Genomic DNA, 21,289 nt, shown 5'->3' on the forward strand with positions numbered 1-21,289 from the left:
AGGTATTTGAGCTTAGACCTAAAGAAAGAAAAAGAGCCAGCTGTTTAAAGAGCTCCGCCCCCACCCCCAAAATGTATTCTTGGCATAGGGAAAAAAAAACTGCAAGTGAGTTTGGAGGGTCCTAGAAAGTGGCAGAAGGACAACATAACTGAAGAGCAGTAGGGGAAGAAAGAGTCTCTCATGAGTCTGAGAAGGCAAACAGAGGCAGAGTACTTGAGGCTACCCAGGCCATATAGGACTTGGGATTTTTTTTGAAATGCATGAGGAATCTATTAAGGCATTTATTTATTTATTTATTTATTTATTTATTTATTTATTTATTTATGATTGTATTGCAGAGAAGTGACATGATTTGATTTACATGGCTGCTTTGTGGAGGGAGGGGAAAGAGTGTGAGGAGAGGGGCATTTCAAGCTTTCAATCTGTGCCACTTCCACTTAAACAATATTCTAGTCTCAGTGGCCAAGTTAAAGTTCCTTCAGAAAGCCACCGCATTTCAGATATGAAGACAGTCCTTAGGTTAGATTCTCCGTTTCATCCTTCTTCCTTCAGGAAGCATCCTTCTTCCTTCATCCTCCTTCAGCATCTTGTATTAATTGAGGCATTCTCTGGCAACATCATTTAAAGGCCCGCACCATTATGTTTTACAGAGTGCCAACACAATTTCGGTTTTTGAGTGTGTTTTCTCTTTAAGTATCAATTACTCTGATAAACTCTAAGCCCTGTGAGATCAGATGAGATGTTTCTCTTGTATTACCAGTACTGGGTTGGTGCTGGGAACTCAATGACTATCTGCTAAGTACATGAATATACATTTTCTAAAATAATAAATGTCCATTTCAATAGATACACAATTTTTAAAAATTCTAGGTTTTTTTTCTATTCATTATACAGATTTCTGCAGACATTAGTCATAATACTAAAAGCTTTAAATTTTCTCCTAAGCAACATTCCTTGTCTCTCTTTTTGTCAACTCAACCCCAAAAACGTCCTCTTTCAAACACGCTAGGGGATTATCCCAATCTGAGTTTGTGGATGGCACCAAGGTTCAAGTTTCTGAATGACTTATTTATTTATTTATTTATTTATTTATAAATATTTTATTTATTTATTTGACAGAGAGAGACACACAGCTAGCGAGAGAGGGAACACAAGCAGGGGGAGTGGGAGAGGAAGAAGCAGGCTTCCCAGGGAACAGGGAGCCTGATGCAGGGCTTGATCCCAGGACCCCGGGGATCACGCACTGGGCGGAAAGCAGATGCTTAATGACTGAGCCACCCAGGCGCCCCTGAATGACTTATTTAGGTCAATGTACAGAATTATTCCTATAAAGTTCATTAGGGGAAAAAAACATTATTCCATCATTCCTATGGAGATGATTTTTCCAGAGTCAGCCCGAGTCTAGTTAGTTTCATTGCAAAATTTATTTCATATACATTACAGAAATCCTCCTACGATGCATCATTTCACTTTTCAACCTTCATTAAGTTGATGATTCATAACAGAGTCATTCCCAGAGAATCTTCCTCTAAGAGTGTCTTTGTGAATATCACTGCTGGAAGTAGGAAGGTATATAAGCAGATGGTCAGGGTGTGCCAACTAAAAACTTATAGATATTGCAAGAGGTGGTGAGAAGAGAAAGGAAGTTATATTAAATTTTATGCTATATTTGTCTTCTAGTAATTGATTTATTTTCCTAAAGTAGTGTAATTGGAGGAGACAAACCTGCATTTGAATTTCAGGCAGTACATTGATATGAAGCTACAGATGTTCAATTAGCAGTTACTTTGTGCCAGGCATTCTACTAGGTGCTGTGGTGATTAGTTGTAGAGAAGTAGTGACTTTTGAATGCTGGATGAAATATCTTTAGGCAGATAAGATCATACCAGGCTAGGGGAACACTGTGCCAAGACGCAAGACATGCAAAAACTTAAGATACTTCCAAAATTTTTTGCATCATACAATTCTGCTGGATATAGGATAAAAAAGGCAAGGATGAAGAAAGAGCCTGATAGATTATTTCATGCGATAATGGAAGATTTCATGGCATCATTAGAAATCTAGACTTTTGTCCGTGAGGAAAAGAGGAACCATGGAAGATACTTAAGTGACATGTGGTGTGGTGCCTACCCAGTAATTCTCGGGTAGCTATTCCTAAGAAGAGTTGGAGGTAAAGAGGTTCATAGTAAGGTGTTGGGGGGTGATTTCAGTTGTCTAAGAAAGGACTTGCTCTAGGGTAGAGCAGAGGAAACAAAAAGAAAAGGTATGAATTCAAAAAGTTTTACTTAAGTATTATAGGACATGGTGGCCAGTGAGGTGTGCAGAGTGACAGAGAAAAGTATCAGAGAGCCCTTCCAGTTTGCAACATGAGTGACAGTGATGAGCACACTCACTGACGGCATAGGAAGGGCATAAGGAAGAACAGGTCTGTGAGAGGGACGAGCATTTTGGAACAATGAGACCGAGTCCCACAGGAAACTAGAAGTTCACATCTCAAACTGGGTGAGAGATTAAAACTGGGCGATCGATATAGAGCCTTCTCTCTGTAAAGATAATAAAAAACCTCACAGTCAGAAACTTGCTTAAGAGTGCAAATCTCAATCTAGGAATGCTGGGCTTGTTTGTTTGTTTTTAAAATTTTATTTATTTGACAGAGAGAGTGAGCATGAGCCAGGGGAGGGGTAGAGGGAGAAGGAGAAGCAGACTCCCCACAGTGCACAGAGCCCAACTTGGGGCTTGATCTCAGGTCCCCAAAATCATGACCTGCGCCGAAGTCAAGAGTCAGACGCTTAATCATCTGAGTCACACAGGCACCCTGGTGATGCTGAGTTTTATCTCAAATATATCTCTCTTTGTTTTTCTAAAATTGTAATTTCTCATTAAAGCTCTGGATTTATCCCATGGATTATCAGGAGATTTTAATCTATGAATAGTGGAGGATGTTGGTTCACAGAGGTTGACACTGGGCCATTCCTCCTCCCAATCTGTCAGACTAACTTCTGAGCTTCTCCTTACTGCTTCTTGGCTGGCCTGGTGTCTAGAGATCCTTCTGAAGCCTCTAAATGTCTCAGTCGCTTAGTCCAGAACTAAATGTCTACAGGAGCCAAGAAGCTAATTGAAATGGGTGAATGCTTCCATCCTATGTAACAGGGTGTGGTGGTAGCTCATGGGGATTTCAGGCCCCTTATCAGGGGATTGTAGAGCCAATTAACGTCAGTGGATGGCAGTCCTCAAAGAAAAAAAAGTATAAAACATTCATAAATACCCAGAACATTAACCCACTGCATAAACTACTCAGAGAGAAAGAAAACAGTCTCTTTAGAGCTTTGGGGAACAGTACCAATCACAGAGCGGAAGGATATGAAGTGGTCGGTAGAAACAAGAAGCAGAATTATAAATGTGACTTAGACCATTACTGAATCCACAGCTTACGGAATTTTCCAAAAATGGATAAAATGAACTGTTATGAAAAGCTGCTAAAGAATGGGAGGAAGAAAAAGACAACTGAGGGGAAAAAGCCATTCAGTTAAGCAAGGGTAATAAGATTGGGTTCTTTTTAAAGAACTATTTTGATTCTTTTAGAGTGATACATGAGACACAAAATTTTAAGAGGTTTAGTTATAATTGGATGGTGAAAAGGCAATGAGAAAACAGTGCTTTTAAGAAATTTAGAAAAAAAATGTAAATGTAATGCACATGTGTAAAATGGTCAAAATAAAGCTCCCTTACTTTTTAACAATTGAAGAAATTGGGGCACCTGGGTGGATCAGTGGGTCAAGCATCTGCCTTCGGCTCAGGTCATGATCCCGGGATACTGGGATCCAGCTCCAGGTCAGGCTCCCTGCTCCTCCGTGGGCAGTCTGCTTCTCCCTCGGACCCTCCTCTGCTCCCCCACTCATTCTCCTTCTCCCAGTTTCTCAAATTAATAAATAAAATCTTAAAAAAAAAAAAAAAGAATTGAGGAAATCTTTCTTAAAGAAGTTCTTCATAGAAAATACTTCCATGGGGCACCTGGGTGGCTCAGTCGGTTAAGCATCTGCTTTCTGCTCAGGGCATGATCCCAAGGTTTTGGGATTGAGCCCCGTGTCAGGCTCCCTGCTGAGTGAGGAGCCTGCTTCTCCCTCTCCCTCTGCCTGCTGCTCCCCCTGCTTGTGCTTGAACTCTCTCTCTCTCTCTCTCAAATCAATCAATCAATCAATCAATCAATCTTTGGGGAAAAAAAAGAAAAAAGAAAATACTTCCATAAAAATAAATAGAAAACGGTCTTACAATGATAAATGTTCTCCTACTTCCTAACATATTTTAGTTATAGAGATAGGAGAAATAAAATTCATTTTTAGCCTGGGTGTCTCAGTTGATTAAGTCTGACTCTTGATTTCAGCTCAGGTCATGATCTCAGGGTTGTGAGATTAAGCCCTGCATGGGTGTGGAGCCTGCTTGGGAATCTCTCCCTCTCTGCTTCTCCGTCTAAGAAAATTAAAAAATTCATTTTTTTAAGAGACACTATTTTGAAGGATTAATTTTGTATAATTTAAATTACTTTTATGATACATATTTTTGTACTATATAAATATTCAATTGGTTTTATATTATATATAAAATATAGCTCCTGATTTAAATAAATTATTTTTATGAATGTAGCTAAATTAAAAATAAAAAAGACTAACAATAGAGAAAAATGAGAGATGAATTAATTCATTTCTATTCAGGCACTAAGATGCCCTTTTTAATTTTTGGATATTTATATAAAATGAAACAGAAATTATTTTTTCTTTAAATTTACATATTTTTCATGCTCCAGGCAGTTGGTTTGTTCAATAATATTTAAATTTATGGCATTCAAATTTTTGGCATTAAGTATTAAATAATACATCCCATGTATTTAGAATGACATTCTAAAGTGAAGGCAACTAAATTCATGGCATAAGGTCTTAAACACTATCTTGATTGTAATTTATTTATTATTATTTCTTTTGCTTTTTAAGATTTCTTTGTTTTAGAGAGAGAGAGAGTGTGAGTGGGGGGGAGGGGCAGTGGGAGAGGGAGAAAATCTCCAGCAGGCTCCCTGCTGAGCATGGAACCCAACATGGGGCTCTCTCTCAGGACACTGAGATTATGATCTGATTCGATACTTAATGGACTGAGCCACCCAGGCACCCCTTTAATTGTAATTTAGAATGAGGTTCTGCAGATCCAATTAAACTCAGTTAATTTATTGAAATGACGTAAAATATATTGTTCCATTATATTGATCACTAACTTTGAAGGAATTTATTTTTATTAACTTGCAGGATAAATAGGAGCAAACATAAGTAATACTAGTAATTTTTCCCTGTTAATGGCACTATATTAGTGTAAATAAAATGCTTTTGATTTCTAAGAAAACATAATATAATTATTTTTGAGATAACTGTTTTGACAAATACTGCATCTTTTAAGAGACGTCTAGCAACCAAAAAACAATCTATTTCTCAACATGACTTTGACCTCCAAATCCGAAACTGACAGGGTGACTTTCCTCATTGATCAAATATGATGCAGAACCTTTCAGAGGGAAGCAAATATGCCAAAGACCCAGATGATTTTTTTTTTTAATCTTAAAAATCAAAGTAGGTAATTTTGCCACTGGGAGGAATTAAACCAGATGTAATAGCTGTAACTGCTAAGATTTTTATCCTTAAGGCCTAAAAATAACTAAAATAAACACAATGACTTTACTTCTCCTTAACGTGTCATGTATATACTACTCTCCTGTTGGGAACTCTATATACTCAAAATTATTTTTAGTTACTGATACCAAGTTAGATTTTCTTAATCTTATTTGGAATTCTTAATGTTAGTGATAAAAAGATCAAGATTATAATAAATCCACATTTAAAAAATTGGCAAATACAAGGTTTCCCCCTGAAATATGGTGAGAAGTAAAAAAATTAATAAATCATAAAAGACATCGAAAATTAGATCACTGGTTTCAGACAATAATAAAGATAGATATAGTTAATATTCTGCCTTTAAGAAACTATTCAAAACAACAGACAAAATGTAGATAATTATAGTGATATAGTGTACATCTCCAACGTTACTGATATTTACTTCTAAACGTCATGGGATCTACCTATTCAGGAAATGCATATTAATCATTATTTTTAATACATGTAAATAAAGCCCTTTGTATACCAAAAGGAGTCTTTTTATGTTATAAAAGGATAACTTAGCATTCAATTCTAGTGATTTGGAATTCTAAAGCAATATTGAAATAACCTCATTGTGAGAAGATATTCTTGGGACTGGCCATTGTTTATTGACATTTGGTCCCCAGTTATCAGGTGCTAATTGGTATGAAACCATTTGCAGGTAAAATAGGAGTTGATGGGAAGAAAACATATGTATACCTCTTTAATGCCACAGTATGAAAATCCATAAAAGAATAATTCACAAACCTAAATACAAGGAGGGAGAGAGAAGGGGGAGGAAAGTTATTTTTTTGCTTCCCCTGAGCAAACATGTAATTTCCATGATTTCTTTTTAATGACTGCGGTCTGCGGCCAGTAGGTACTGATTTATGAAAAGCTGTAAAAGATCAGGTGGAACTCGGCGGGACATCGTTTACAGCTGCATGGATTGAAACCTATCTAATTTGTCTAGTAAAAGTGTGAGCTCACGGTGCACATCACCCAGCCTATAAATTTCCCCTTCAGACCCAAGTCTGGGGCCGGGTCTAAAAAAAATAGCCAATGCTTGCAGCTGCTCAAAAAGCCCACATTCCCTTGGTGCGCATGAAGAGACATCACAGGCTCTTCACAGTGAGAGACAAATTCCTATCCATTGATAAACTCTCCAGATGTCCTCTCCGAGGAGGGAAGGAACCAATTTTTATTTGAATTCCCCAGAGAAATCCTGGAAGTGGAAAAATGATACTTTGCAGGGCTGGTTATTCTGAGGTCACTGGCATTAAAATTAGGCCATTCTTTGTCTTCATTGTACTTTGATCCAAGTAATCAACAGAAAGACTCAGTTGGGGTCACTCTAATCCCTAATCTGCACGTCCTGTTCCATTTCAGTTTGTTTATACTAATTTTCACTAAACTCTTGTTGAGTCTGGCTATAGTGTTGAGTTTAAAAATACAAACCAGTTTGAACTGAGAAGAAAAACTTCTGCATTTTGCTATTAGGCACAGTTCATAAATATTCTGAATAAATGTCCTGGGGTTTGATTCTTCATACCCACAAACCCATAAATAAAGGAGTATTGCTGTTCATGGGACCAAGAGTCGACAAGAGTCGACATTGGATTCTTTGCTACAGCTACTGTAGAAATCCAAGCTGCGGGGTGTGTGCACGTGCACACGTGTGCACGGATGCCTGTAGGCGGTTTAATATTTTATTGTCTTCTACGTATGACTTCATTTTTCTTATGAAATTGTCTTACACCTGATTTAAAGGGATGCCTATCAATTTTGTTTGATAAGTCGATCTGAAGGGTCCATGTTCTATGTAATGCTGGCTAGTGACAAAAGCTATTTCACTCATGAGGGCCATGCTAAAACAACCCAAGAATATCGTGTAAATTTTGGAATCTGGCATGTGTATCTGTATCTGTAATTCTTCAAACTCCTGGGAAAGAAAACAAAACTGAGAAATTTTCAATTATGAAAATAAACCTTTTTTCAGATGAGTAATTAAGAGTCATAGAAAATTATTTATACAAATGCCCCAGAAGAGAATAATTTCTACAATGTTCAATTTATATTGTGTAGTTTTCTAGGTATTCCTTGAAGGAAAGAAAATCAATGATTTTTAAAATAGTATCTAATTTTTGTTTCTTTTTTCCTTTTTTAAAAGATAACCTGAGTGTTAGTTAAAACTAAACCATAATACATAAATGTAAACTATAAGCTCTATAATTTTAGTTTTTAATTTATAAATCAAATACTTGAGGTAGAGAAAACTGAAATAGTTGAGTTTCATGTAATGGAAAGAAGTTTGAAAAGCCATCCATTTTCAGCTGTCCTCTTCTTTACAAATGATCGTGAGAGGAAGAGAACTGGCTATTGAGCTACTTTTTCCACAGAGGAGAAAAATACAGCAGAACCAAACTGTCATGTTGCCAATTTTTTATTCCACTCAGTATCAAAATTTCCTTAACATTTCATTTTTATCAAATAATTAAAAATTTATTTTTATCAAATAAATTTAATGTATCCCCATCAAAATCCAAATGAATAGTCAATTTACATTCTCTCATGTGTCTCCAACAGCAGCATGCAGGGCTAGGACATGATACAAAATTGTTCAGATTTGAGAATATTAATCTCACATTTAAGCATGTTTCCTATGGGAGTGAGGAGAAATATTATTAATAGTAATAGAAATCTCCCAATTAAAAATTCCTTTTAAATGTGGATAGAGTTGGCATATTTGTAGATTTGCTTCACAGAAAGATTTTCTCTTGAGAACATGAGATTTACCACATTTCCTAAATGATAATCAATGGTTAGTACTCATAGATAAAACACTACGCAGTTTAATTTTGTCAGGATGGCTCCTTTTGTTGTTATTTCATGCTATTTCTAAAAAATATTATTGAATCGGTACTTTAGAGAGCTGAATTTGTTTCTAAAATAAGGATAAATGCATGTTAGTGTATTCTTCATTGTTTTCATGTCTTCTGACAATTCTAAATGTTGAATTTAAGCACTGCAAAAAATAGATTTCATTTAGGCAGAGTATTAATTTTTAATATATAAGAAAATGTGAAGTTTAGTTAACAAATCCTAATATTGGGGATTTTTTAAATAATTTTAAAAAGTTTTAAGAGCTCAATGTTGATTCAATTCAACTGCAGTATCACAAAACATGAAAGATTGAATGAAAAGGTAAAAATCCAAATGCACCTTCTCAATTATAAGGTAAAAATTAGGTTATGACGCACACAGTTTTAATGTTAGTAAAATATATTTTGCAGTAATGAAAACAGAAACTACAGAAGTCAGAATAGCATATCCATTTGCAAGCAGTGGTTATAGAATCATTGTGAGCTTGTAAAAGTTACTGGCTATTCTAATGAGGTCCCCAATTATACCTGCTTTACAAGGTTGTTGCCCTATTATGCTCATAAGATTGTACATGACTAAACCTCTAGTTTCTCAGAAAGATAATTAACAGCATCACCACATTCCTAGTATTTTTTATAAACTGGAATTTATTGTTATTTTCTTTTTGAAGTTTTAAAACCTTCAACCATTTGACTAAATACATTACCTTATGTCAGAATAACAAATAGCTAACCGATAATATATTACATGTCCACACATCAATGAGTATCACTTGCATGTGTAATCTTTTTTAAAACCTTATTTAATCTTCAGTTGTGTGAAATCTGTGATCATCATTCCCATTTTACAGATGAGAAAACAGACAAGATAAGAAAAATCACTGGGGACTCCTGGGTGACTCAGTCGGTTAAGCATTGGACTCTTGATTTCAGCTCAGGTCACGATCTCTGGGTCATGAGATAGAGCCCTGTGTTGGGGTCTTGGGCTCCTGCTAGGCATGGAGCCTGCTTGAGATTCTCTCTCTCCCTCTCATCTGCCCCCAACACTCTTGTACGCACACGCTCTTTTTTTCTCTCTGTTTTTCTGTCTCTCTAAACTAAGTAAATAAATCTTAAAAAAATAAAAAATAAAAAACGACTGAAGGTCACACAGATAATATGTGCCATACCCAGGATTCAACCCAAGCCTGTGCACTAGACCACTACACTTTATGGGATATAAGAATCAAAGAGGCCACATCATGGAACCAGAAAGAACTTAAGAGAAAACATGGAAAAAGCAATATGAACAGAGTTCTACCTAAATGGTATAGCACAGTGGCCAAGAGTGTGGGCTTTGGTACAAAATAACTTGTGTCTAAATCCCAGCTCTGCCTCTTTTGCCTGAGGAAACCAAGATTTGTGATTTAATCTCTTTTAGTTTTGGTTTCCACATCTATTATAGGGAGATAGCATCATTACCTGTTGTAAGAATTAGAGCCCTTCATATCTGTGTAATATGCTTAGTATAGAAGCATAGCATTCAACGTAATCGTTATTGCCATTGTTGTTAATATCCATCTCAAAACAAAGGCCTTCATAACTACTTTTGTTCACGCTCCTTTCCTTAGGAGGAGAAAATAAAGAAAGAGGACAATCAATTTTCTATCTGGCAACTGGTCCCAGTCTTATGAGTCGAAGGACAATTATACGGATCACTGAGAGCTGAAAAAACACCCCAAGGGCATTTTACCAATAGGCTGCTTCTTTTGGCTCTCCCAGGATAAAAATATTGTCCCCTCTGTTTCTTTTATATCCCTGCTGTTCCTTTGATTCACCAGATCTTGTGGTTGGTCATAGATCTATGGTCAGACCTGTAATTATATAAAACAATTCTAGAAGTTTCCCTCCATTATGATTGTATTGTGCAATATAAACCACAGTCACAATATCTATTATCTATTTATCTCTCTCTCTTTCATCTTTCTCTATATATCATGAACTCCACTTGGTGTTGTCATATATGTGAGAAGATCATTTATTGTTACTCATCTATTTTTTCTATTCTTTTTGTGATTTTTATTTTTAATGACATATGTGACATTATTTACATCTGTGCTGACTTTATGTCCTGCTGTAGTATAATCTAGGTTATTCAACTGTCCTTTAGACAGCAAGCTGTACAATGTCTACAAATAAACTTCCAGACAGCTAAGTACCCAGTATGTCATATCTACTATAACTGGATCCTAATTACCGCCATCTTTGCTAATAGTTAAAGAAATTAAATTATAGAAGTATGTATGGATCTATTTGTGTATTCCACTGGCAAAGTTTCAATGCTTTACAAAGCAGTTGTGAGTGGAGAAGGAAGCACTGAGACAAGATGATTACACAGTATTCTTGCAAGCTGCCAGCTTGAACAGATGAAGCCTTCATGGCAGATAAATTCCACAAATAAACAGGAACACCACATGAAGTCTGGAAGTTCCTGCTGATGTTGGTGTCAAATTTTGACACGCAGCAACTCTGCGGACTCCTGATCTCTCTTCCTTTGGTGTTTTCTTTTCTTGCAGGCCATCAAACCTTCTTCTGGACCAAAGCAATGTCGACATCACTACCTTCCGCACAACAGGTGACTGGCTTAATGGTGTCCGGACAGCGCAGTGCAAGGAAATCTTCACAGGCGTGGAGTACAGTTCTTGTGACACCATAGCCAAGATTTCCACAGAGTAAGAGAAAGTTTTTAAGACTGAATGATTCTGAAATTTCTAGTGGACATACATGTTTCGGATTAATGAGTCATATGTGTTAGCTGAAACTCTTACTGTCTTATGTAACCACTAAGCTGAGTCCTGGGTCTCTTTGTCAATGACACATTCTAGATTTATGTGTGTTGATGTGTCTTTCCCCTCTCAGCATAGCTCCTCTCAATAAGTATCTTCATTGCACTATGACCTTTCTCAGATCGACCAACAGATACATACCCATCCCCAACCCCAATGACCCAAGTTCTTAATTCAAGACATAAGAAAACATCACATGATGATTAGAGCATTCCTGCATTTGTGATTTTCTGTTATTTACAACAAAGCCTAATCTCTACAGAAGTGGAAGATTAAGAACTAAGTGGATAAGCTGGTATACAGGGAAACACACTAAAGTCTAAAAGTAATTTTTAGATCAACTAAATAATTGTATATGATCATCTACTATTGAGTGTCTACCCTGTGAAGGATATCATGTTAGAAAATGTAGTTAAAAATATGTTTAAGACATAATATTATTGTTTCCCTTAAAAGGTTTATAGTGAGATTGGAAAGACAGGATATACATAATTAGTATGCATTAATTAGTGTTAATTTATGGTTTCATATGTAAAAGTCATATATCAAGTATAACATGCTGTGTTTCTTAGACGGGAATTCTTGCTAATAGGAATTCTTTGATATGAACACATGGGCTTAAGAAAAAGGGGGTTTATAAGGAATCAAGTGAATCCAGTATATGATCAATAAAATTAGTTCTCATTCACAGGGTATGGTAATTGAGAACTGAAAAATGAAGAGCCAGGAGCCATATTCTCCATCTCTCTGTGAATGAAAGCCAATTTAATTCACTTCCTAATGTAACTGCATTGTTTTTCTTTTTTTGCACAGTGACTTTTTTTTTTTGCATTTCCATGCACAAGTTCCTTTAGTCTTATCCTCTCCATCTAATATGTTAATATTTAAATGTTGAATATTTAAAGACATTCACTGTCACCCCATTGGTCATTTAAGCAAAGTCACTGTGGAGAGCAACATATTAGATGTCAAAAAGGAGTGTACAGTATAATTAATAAAGAGGCAAGTGCCTAACAAGTAAAATTTACCATTTATGATACAGCATTCCAATCAGAAACACAAAAGTTCACAAAAAGATCTTTAGGAGGGGTATGTTCCTGTTGAAGAGGAGAATTTGCTCTTAGAAAATAAACCCACTCCAGTCTGTTTGACACGTGTTGGCATTTCTGTATGAAGTGGAATGTAATGCTTATTGAATAGACTTCTGACCCAGTCGGCAATACTATTTGAGTCTCTGTGCTAGTTATTTTGATCAGACACAGTCTCAGGATATATTCATGTATTTACATACTTTTACAAATTCTTATTTTAGTAATGTAAACAATTAGGCTTATGCTCTACAAGACACCTGCTTCAGAGCACAGAAGCATAGCAAAGAACAAACACAAAGTTGGACATTTCTGCACCACTGCCAGATTTTCAAAGGCAAAGGTATACAAATGTTTATTCTCCATCAAATATCAACACTCAGAGCTCTTAGATAATGAAAAAGCATACTGAAGTGGATTAGCAGAACATTGTTAATATGATTAACTGTTAGCTCACAGTTTAAATTCAGTCAGATGTTAGAAGCTGTGAATGTGGTAAGAAAGCTATTTGCTTAAAACAATGAAGTGGAGACATTTGTTCTACTTCCAAGTTTCGGATGTGTTTGTCTCCCCGGTCTGTTGTTGGATGGTGAGCTCTCTTTGGCTGGTGAAAATATTTTCACTTAATTATTATTATTTGAATGATCTGTGAATGTACAGTGAAGTTGGAAGCCGACTTTTCCTGGGAGACACTCTTTTAGGTTTGTCCTTCACACTAAGCCAGATGGTTCCACATCTCTCTCTACTTCAATCCCCACAATGTTCTTTCTCCTGTCCTTTCTCCTCAATTCAGGGACAATGTAGAATTAACATCTATTGACCTAAAACTCCTTGCAAATAATTGTTTGTCTCTGGTGGTGTGTTGTCCTTCATGCTCCTGGTTTATATAATAAAAATGAGAATTTATTTAAAAAATACATAATACACAATTTGGGGAAATCTAATGAGGCAACATTTTTACCTCGAATGTTATAAAATATTTAGCTTGGTATTTCATCCTCCCTTTTGCCATCTTGGGCTTTTTGTTTAAATGTGATTCCTTTCCATTCCATTTTCTTTGTGCCATCCAGGCTCAATTCAGAAATGATTCTCTTGACCGAATAACTCTAGAGATTCTTTTGAAATAGGACAGAATACCTAAAAAAGGATATTGAATTTCTTTTTTTCTTCTATCCAGACTTTCAAGTTATAGGAAAAGGTCAATAGAGGTTTATATCCAAATAAATAATTATCTATTTCAGTTAGTGTAGGGACTTCATTGACACATAAGCTAATCAAGTTATTTAATTTTCAAATGAAATCCAGAAAATATGCAGTTTTGTTCAGTCAAAATAATGCATGTCTTAAAATATTATTTCATAGTCTATGATGGATTTAGGGAGGTTAATGTGAAAAGGGAAGAGAGAAAGAGAAAGGGCAAGAGTGCTTATAGAAACTGGAGAGAGAATTGAGTGTGTGGAATGAATATTAGGCAGATTAATTGCTACAGGTCATTATCCTGCACCCTTGGATGCCATTCTCACAGTGTCATCACCTATCCTTTGCCTTTGAATTGCCAGCCAGATAGCTTATTAACCTCTGGTCTCAATCTTGAGCTGCTCTTTAGACTTGAACTTTTCCACTGCTCTTCTGAATAGCGTAGTCAAAATGAGATATACACGTGGGAATGTTATTTAGACTACAGGAGCTGGTTGTTTACAACCATTTTGAACTTGGCAGGCTGGTGGGTAGGAGACATTTTGGCAGGGGTAGGGAGGATAGAGGGGACATAAAAATCCAAGCTAAGGTATAACCTAAAGAGATAATTATCTTTTCTCATAGAATCATTTCCATTGAATATATACAAAATTATGTATCTATTTGCTTATGTTGGGTTCCAGGCACAGAATCTGAAATAATTTTGTGCACAAGATTTCTTGAGGAGTGTGTTTTGGATATACATCTATAAAAAAAAGTGTTGAGGGGGAAAAAGTGATAAGGGGGACATTGGGCTGAAGGAGAAAACTTGTCCCTTCCTGTCGGAACAAGAGTCCTAGAGCTGGGCTGGCCCTTCAGAGTTGACCCGAACTGATCTGTGAACTCTCGTCATCTTCTCTTTTCTAGCCACTGGGGTACGGGTGCTTCAGTTCCATAGAGGACCAGGGCCGAACATCATAGCATGTATTACTCTCCTACTATGCTTACATTTCTCAAAGAGCTTGGGAATTTATTATATTAACTTGGAACACTTTTTCCTATTTTCCATGATTATCATTTTGTTTTTTAAACTTCTTTAAGAAGGAAAAAAGGAGGACAGAGAAAAAAATGGCAAGTCATAAGAAGTATAATATAGAATTGGAAGAAAGATGAGAGAAGAAATACATAAAGATTGAGGATCTATTGATTTGTACAAATATATTTATATCTGCCTCGTTTTCTGTCTCTAAATTCCCATAGTTTAGGGATAGGTGGGGAAATGTTTGTTGTTCATTTAAAAGATAGATCCATGGTATATAAAGAAGCAAAATCCCATACAACACATATTCTCAGAAGCAGGGATCAACATATGTAAATAGCCTATGTTACTCCAAGTGAGAGTTTCATTATCCACAGTTACACAGAGCAGCAAGCTTGGTGTCACCATATCTCCCCACTAGCCTTCCTGGTGAAGCAAGTCTGCTGGAGTAAAATCAGAGAGGACTCTGACAAGATACGAGTTGTACATTGAGAATTTATCAGCCCCTTGAATGGTAGCAGGGAGATAACCAGCAGGTCATCAGGATTTCATTCCCAGCCTAGGTGATAGGAATGAAACCCAGTCTTTGTTATTTTTCTGTAGCACATGCATAAATATCATGTAGATAGCTTCTAAAATGGTTACCTAGTGTCTGCTTGCACACCTTTGTTGCTTGGGAACCCATTTCTTAAGAAATCCATTGGTCCATTTCTGTGTAATTGAACTCCCAATTTTTCCTTCTTTTTTTTGTGATCAATATGAAGGAACCCCTTCTGTGTGTGTCTGTGTGTGTGTGTGTGTGCGCGCGTGCACGCTCATATTTGCATGCATACTTCTCCCTCTGGCCATTCTTAATTAGCCTTGCACTCCTTGCGAAGTGATACTTTACTCCTCTGTCACCTTCCCCAGATAAACATATTTTAGTCTATTGGTTCATTCTTTATTAAGTAGATATTGAGCCCCTACTAAATAATAGCCATTGTTCAGGGTGTGGTTGCTAAGCAGAGTACAAAACCAACAAGAATCCCTGTTCACATGGAATTCACCTTCTTGTGGAATAAGATAGAGAATAAATAAAATAAATCAGAAAGAAAGGCAATACGCTGCTTGGTGATAAATGCTGTGGGAGAAAATGAAACAAGAAAAGAAAATAGGAAATGCAGGTATGAGTGCAAGAGGTTTTACAGTATTAAATCGGAAGGTCAGGGAAGGTCTTCGGAGAGGACTGTGTTTGAGTCAAGACCTGAAAGAGGTGAATTTTTGAACAAATACTTGAATCAAGGTTATTTAATTAATCACCTGCACAAGCTTAGCTAAGTCTCCCCCCCCCCTCAAAATTCCTTTTGTTCTTAAAATCTTTATTTTTAATGCCTGGTTTCTAAGTTTAAACTATTTTAAGTTAAATATTTTTTTATAAATGGAAATAGATTCTAGTCACTGCTTCTACTTGGAAAGGAATTTATACTTTAAAGAAATTGTTTCATTTATCTATGGCTATATAACAAACTACCTCAAAACCACAATTTTATTGTCTATCACAATGTCATGGGTTATGAATTTGGGGAGAGTTCAGGTGGGTGATTCTTCTACCCTAATGTTAGTGTTGATTGAAGTATTCATCTAACATGAATCCGGTGTAGTCCAGAAAGCTCGAGATGGTTTCATTTCTGTTTGCCCTGATGCAGATGGCTACATAGCTGGCAGTGTAGACTAAATGCTTACAGATGGTTCCTCCAATGTCATAGTCTCAAGGAAGTCAGACTTACATGGCAGTTCAGGGCCCAGTGATGGTGTCTCAAGAGACTAATGGAATATTGTACTTTCTTGAGACCTGAATACGAAAACTGACACAGTGTCACTTCCAACATACTCTTGCAGTGAAAACAGTCCCCAAGCTGGCCCAGATACAAGGAAATAGGATAATGCCCCGCAAGAATTTCTGGTCATCTGTATTAGCTTCCTAGGGGTCCCATAACAAATAACCACAAACTTATTGTCTTAAACCACAGAAATTTATTTTCTCACAGTTCTGGAGGCCAGAATTTGGAAATCAAGGCGTTGGCAGGTTCAGAATCTGCTCCTAAATCTCTGGGGTATGGGAATCCTTCTTTGCCTCTTCTGGCCTCTGGTACATTCTAGCATTCCTTGGCTTGTGGCGACATAACTCCAATCTCTGCCTCCATCTTTCCATGGCTTTCCTGTCTGTGTCACTTTGTGTCTCAAGATAGTCTCATTGGATTTAGAGCCCACCCTAAACTAGTATGATCTCATCTTGATCCTTATCTTGATTATACCTGGAAAGACTCCATTTCCAAGTAAGGTCACATGGTGAGGTTCCAGTTGGACAGAAATTTTGAAGGCCACTAGTCAACCCACTACACCATCTATTCTTCCATAATGATACAGGTGGAATGATCAGGATATAGTACATGGACGATGCAAAAATCAGAAAATTAAGTTCAAAGCGCTGGGATATATGATTACGCAAGCTTTGCTAACTGAAAATATATGATTGTGCAAGCTGCTAATTGAAAATCTTCTGCTGATATACTATCCAAGAAATCAGAATTCTCACCACACATTTTCTTCTTTATTTACAGTGACATGAAAAAGGTTGGCGTCACTGTGGTTGGTCCACAGAAGAAAATCATCAGTAGCATTAAAGCTCTAGAAACACAATCAAAAAATAGTCCAGTTCCGGTGTAAAGTGTTATTTCTGGAAGGAAGTGGTGGCTGTGGAAGATGTAGCATCATTCTACAGACAGATGATAATGCTGGAGATGCTGGTGGCAATTCCAAGCCCAATAAGACACTCAGATATGAATACAAATGCCTTAACATGGAATTGAAAGACTCTTTATTTTCCCCTATCATTTAGTGGATGGGAGGGGGGTGTATTTTGTTTTGTAATTGCTTTTTTATATTAGTTGATGGGTTAAATTAAAATTCTTCAGCGTGGAATGATGAAGAACTAGCATAGAGCCATTGATCATAAACTGATAATCATGAAAGCGGAACAAGTATAATGACAAAATGAACATGGTGGCTCTGTTTACTAATAGCCACAAAAGAAAAGACTTGTGATATTTTTATACACAGAAGAAATCTGTAACAGGTATTTTGTTTCTTTAAAACCAAGCAAAATAGAGGAATTTATACCTCAAACTATCTGGCCATATATACTACCTTTTTCATTGTATTTTTCTCTTTTATCTGTTAAAAGCATATAGAAATGAATTTTGTAGTTGTTTTAAGTACTATACATTTTTAATTGTTAGCTTCTTAAGTATTACCATGTAAAAATGTGTCTTAATTTTGAAGAAAAGTACATATTTATTTTCTTTTGAATTGTTTTTATTATTTTCTATTTATGCCTTGATGATTTAATTTGGATTTGTTACAGCCAAGTGCCAAATGTTCTTTCAAATTGTCAGCAGTAAGAAACATGGTAAACTAGACATGGGGAATGATGGTTTCTTTCCAGATTTTCTGAACCATCCGCTTCTATGTACCTATATCTATATATAAAATGAAAGAAACCAAACCCCTGCCCTGCTCATACACTACTCTAATCTCAGTTTGAATTATCCCATCCATTTTTGTCTCTCCATTTATTACAAACTGTATTCTGCTAATTTAGTGTAATATACTGGCTTGTATGTAATGGATTCTCAATGACATACCTGCCCTGCTCTGGTGCTTAGGGGACCATCAACTCCCTCCATTAGTAAAGGAGCTACGTTAGAGCTCCTGAGTAGAGAATAGCTACACTGGACAAAATTGGAATCCTATTTAGATTGCTGCATTAATTGGCAACAAAGCCTAGAGGCCAATGCATGAGTCAAAAAATCACTTGCTGACTGGCTTTGAAATGTCACTTAATATCTGCTTAAACTTGTTGAGCTGTTTATAGGGAATAATGAAAACTAAACTACTCATCTGCATCTCTGGGGTTTAGTTAATTTAATTAAACATTGTGATCATCAATAGCAGGCATTATTATCTTTAAGAGTCTTCCACTGAAATGCACCTGTTGTAATTTTGGTGTATAACTTAGAAGCATTGAACTTCTCTGCATTTGTTGAGCATCTGATTTTCAAACGAGCTGGTTACCTAGCAAATGACTCAAAATCTGTAGACAACGGAGAGATCTCTCATTGCAGGAACTTAGATTTACTATTCCATAAGGGCCAAATATGAGTATATTCAGTAATATCTGAAAAGATATACCTGATGGAGATCTAGCCACTAATATATTGTGAAGCAACAGCTTAGTTCTATCTATATTCTTTCCTACGCTGATACGGTCATGTTATGGGAATAAGAAATAAATGCATATGTCACAAGAGTTGAATGAATAAATCAAAGCTGCAACCCTTATGTTCTTATGCAAAATGGAACACTATACAGCTGACAGTCACAGATCAAAATTCACAAGAGCTAATCTGTTGTAAATTTAGTGTGATAAGGCTTAGGTTGTGTTCCTTCATTTATGAGATTATTTCTTAGATTTCTGCAATATTCCTTATAGTCAAATCATGCTATTAGAATTCTGTATTGGATATATAAGAGCATGAACTTTTTAAAAAGATATATGCGATTATGAAATTAATTGAAAATTTCACTTAAGCCTGCTAGAAGCAGCTAAAAGACATATATTTTTTTTTTAAATCAGACATTTTGTTTGTGTTGTGGAATGTTCATCGAGACCTAAATCGGGCTTCAATCTCGTTTTTTCCCATACTGGCGTTTATTTACTTAGGTACTATTCTGAGCATACTCAAAATGTGTGCATTTCATGAATTAATAGAAGTTGAGAATTGCTAGATCTGTTTAACTTCTTTTGGCTGTGGTTTCCATTTGAAAGTAGAGATTGTATACACAGTATATTGCTCTTCATTTTTTCTGCTATTTTTCTATCTGACCTCTTCTAAATTTACTTTACATGCTTTTTACTCTGTACATATGTAAACAAAACAGTGTACGATTCTTAACTGTGGAGTAGAGGTACTAGAATGCTGATGGCCATCTCTTTGTACAGGACCTGCATTGACTTTCAATAAACATGAAACCACACTTCTTCACAACGTTATGTACCATATTATCTGTTTTGTATCTTAAATTTGATTTACATATATTATTTATTTCTGGTAACTCACCCAGTTTATGTTGTGCTAAGTATCAATTAAGCCATGTAAAAATGTGATATGATTGGCATATGTATTTACTTTAAACTTGTGTTTTCAAAACTTACTTATTTAGTTTATATCGTACAATGTAGATGGCCTCTTACTAATGTAAAATGATTTGTAGTGGAAACATTTATATTTTTATAATAAACATAATGAAAATATTTTTTACAGATTGGAATACGGAAGTGGTCTTTGAAGCTTTTTTAAATATTATAAGATATGTGCTTATTTAAACAGCAAAATAATGAAATTTGTATAAGCCACAAAGAATGTGCTTCTGTTTCTTTTGTCTCTATTAGTGAGGAGTGTTCATATTGTATAATCCACTCTTTTATCTGAATCTCATTATCAAGAAGCCAGAAAAAATGAGCAATAAATATTATCTTCATCGTTAAAAAGCACACTTTATTAGGCAAATCTCTTTTGATTGTAAGTGACAAAAAACAAATTAGTTTAGGGAAAAGGAGAATTTTGAGCCCATGTGGCTGAAAAGCCTGGAGATAAATTTCCTAGCTGAGAGATCGGGTAGAGTAGCATCCCGGAGTAAGTCTTTTATTCTTTATCTTCTTCCCTTGACCCTATTTTTCTCCCAACTAGATTAGATTGTCATTCTTGTGGAATAATGATTGCCTTCATGCTTTGCTTAGCTCACAGGCCCTATGTGAATCATTTTGGGCAGGAGAGTGAAATACTGAGATTGGCAAGTACTTAGTCATGTGCTTGCCCCTGGAGACTGTGGGTGGGGTCAAGTGGAATTGATGATCTACACGACTAGAGGTATCAGAGTGGTTTATGTCCAAAAGAAAATCAGAATGTCATTTATGAAAAAAGAAGGAAAGAATTTTGGACAGGCCAATTAAACAAAAATGAAAAGCAAACAACTACAACTGCAGATAGCACCTAAGAAACACCTCATACTTTTTATAAAGTTGGTCCATCGTCATTTGCCATCTAGTTAGAGAAAATGATTATACATGAAAACCAAAAAAAGCTAACTAATAATATAAGGCAAGATAAGTTATCAAGAATTCCATACAGATAAATTTGATAGGGAGAGGTCACAAAACAGGTCAGATTTGCACTTACCTTGAAGGAGAAATAACTATTTGATCACAATGACTGGAGTAGAGAATAACTTGTAAGCAGCAGATTAGCTAAATAAAGGGAAGAGGTAAAGAAGAATATATTTATTCATTCAATAAACATGTATTAAGCACTGTTATGAAATAGGTGTTTTGTTTTTACCATTTATTTACAAGCCAACTCATTCAATCTTTTCAACAATCCTGTGAATACCAATTACTCACTTTTAATATATGACAGAATCAAGGCTCAGAATGTCCAAGTCACCTTCTCAAAATAATTCTAGTAAGTAGACAAATAGATATTTTTCAAGCTGGAACCTTCTTATTTTG

The 21,289-nt window shown here is 35.9% G+C and overlaps 1 protein-coding gene across 1 annotated transcript in view; it reads left to right on the forward strand.

Moving 5' to 3' along the window:
* The window catches only part of EPHA3 (EPH receptor A3), a 351,034-nt gene extending 330,997 nt beyond the window's left edge, over nt 1-20,037 (forward strand). Inside the window, exons 16-17 of the mRNA XM_008704448.2 lie at nt 11,110-11,265; nt 17,283-20,037. Coding sequence (XP_008702670.1) covers nt 11,110-11,265; nt 17,283-17,388 — 262 coding nt within the window. The 3' untranslated portion in view covers nt 17,389-20,037. The remainder of the gene's footprint in view (nt 1-11,109; nt 11,266-17,282) is intronic.
* Nucleotides 20,038-21,289: the final 1,252 nt, after the last annotated feature.

The sequence above is a fragment of the Ursus maritimus genome, unplaced genomic scaffold (assembly GCF_017311325.1).
Source record: "Ursus maritimus isolate PB19 unplaced genomic scaffold, ASM1731132v1 scaffold_4, whole genome shotgun sequence".
NCBI lineage: Eukaryota > Metazoa > Chordata > Mammalia > Carnivora > Ursidae > Ursus > Ursus maritimus.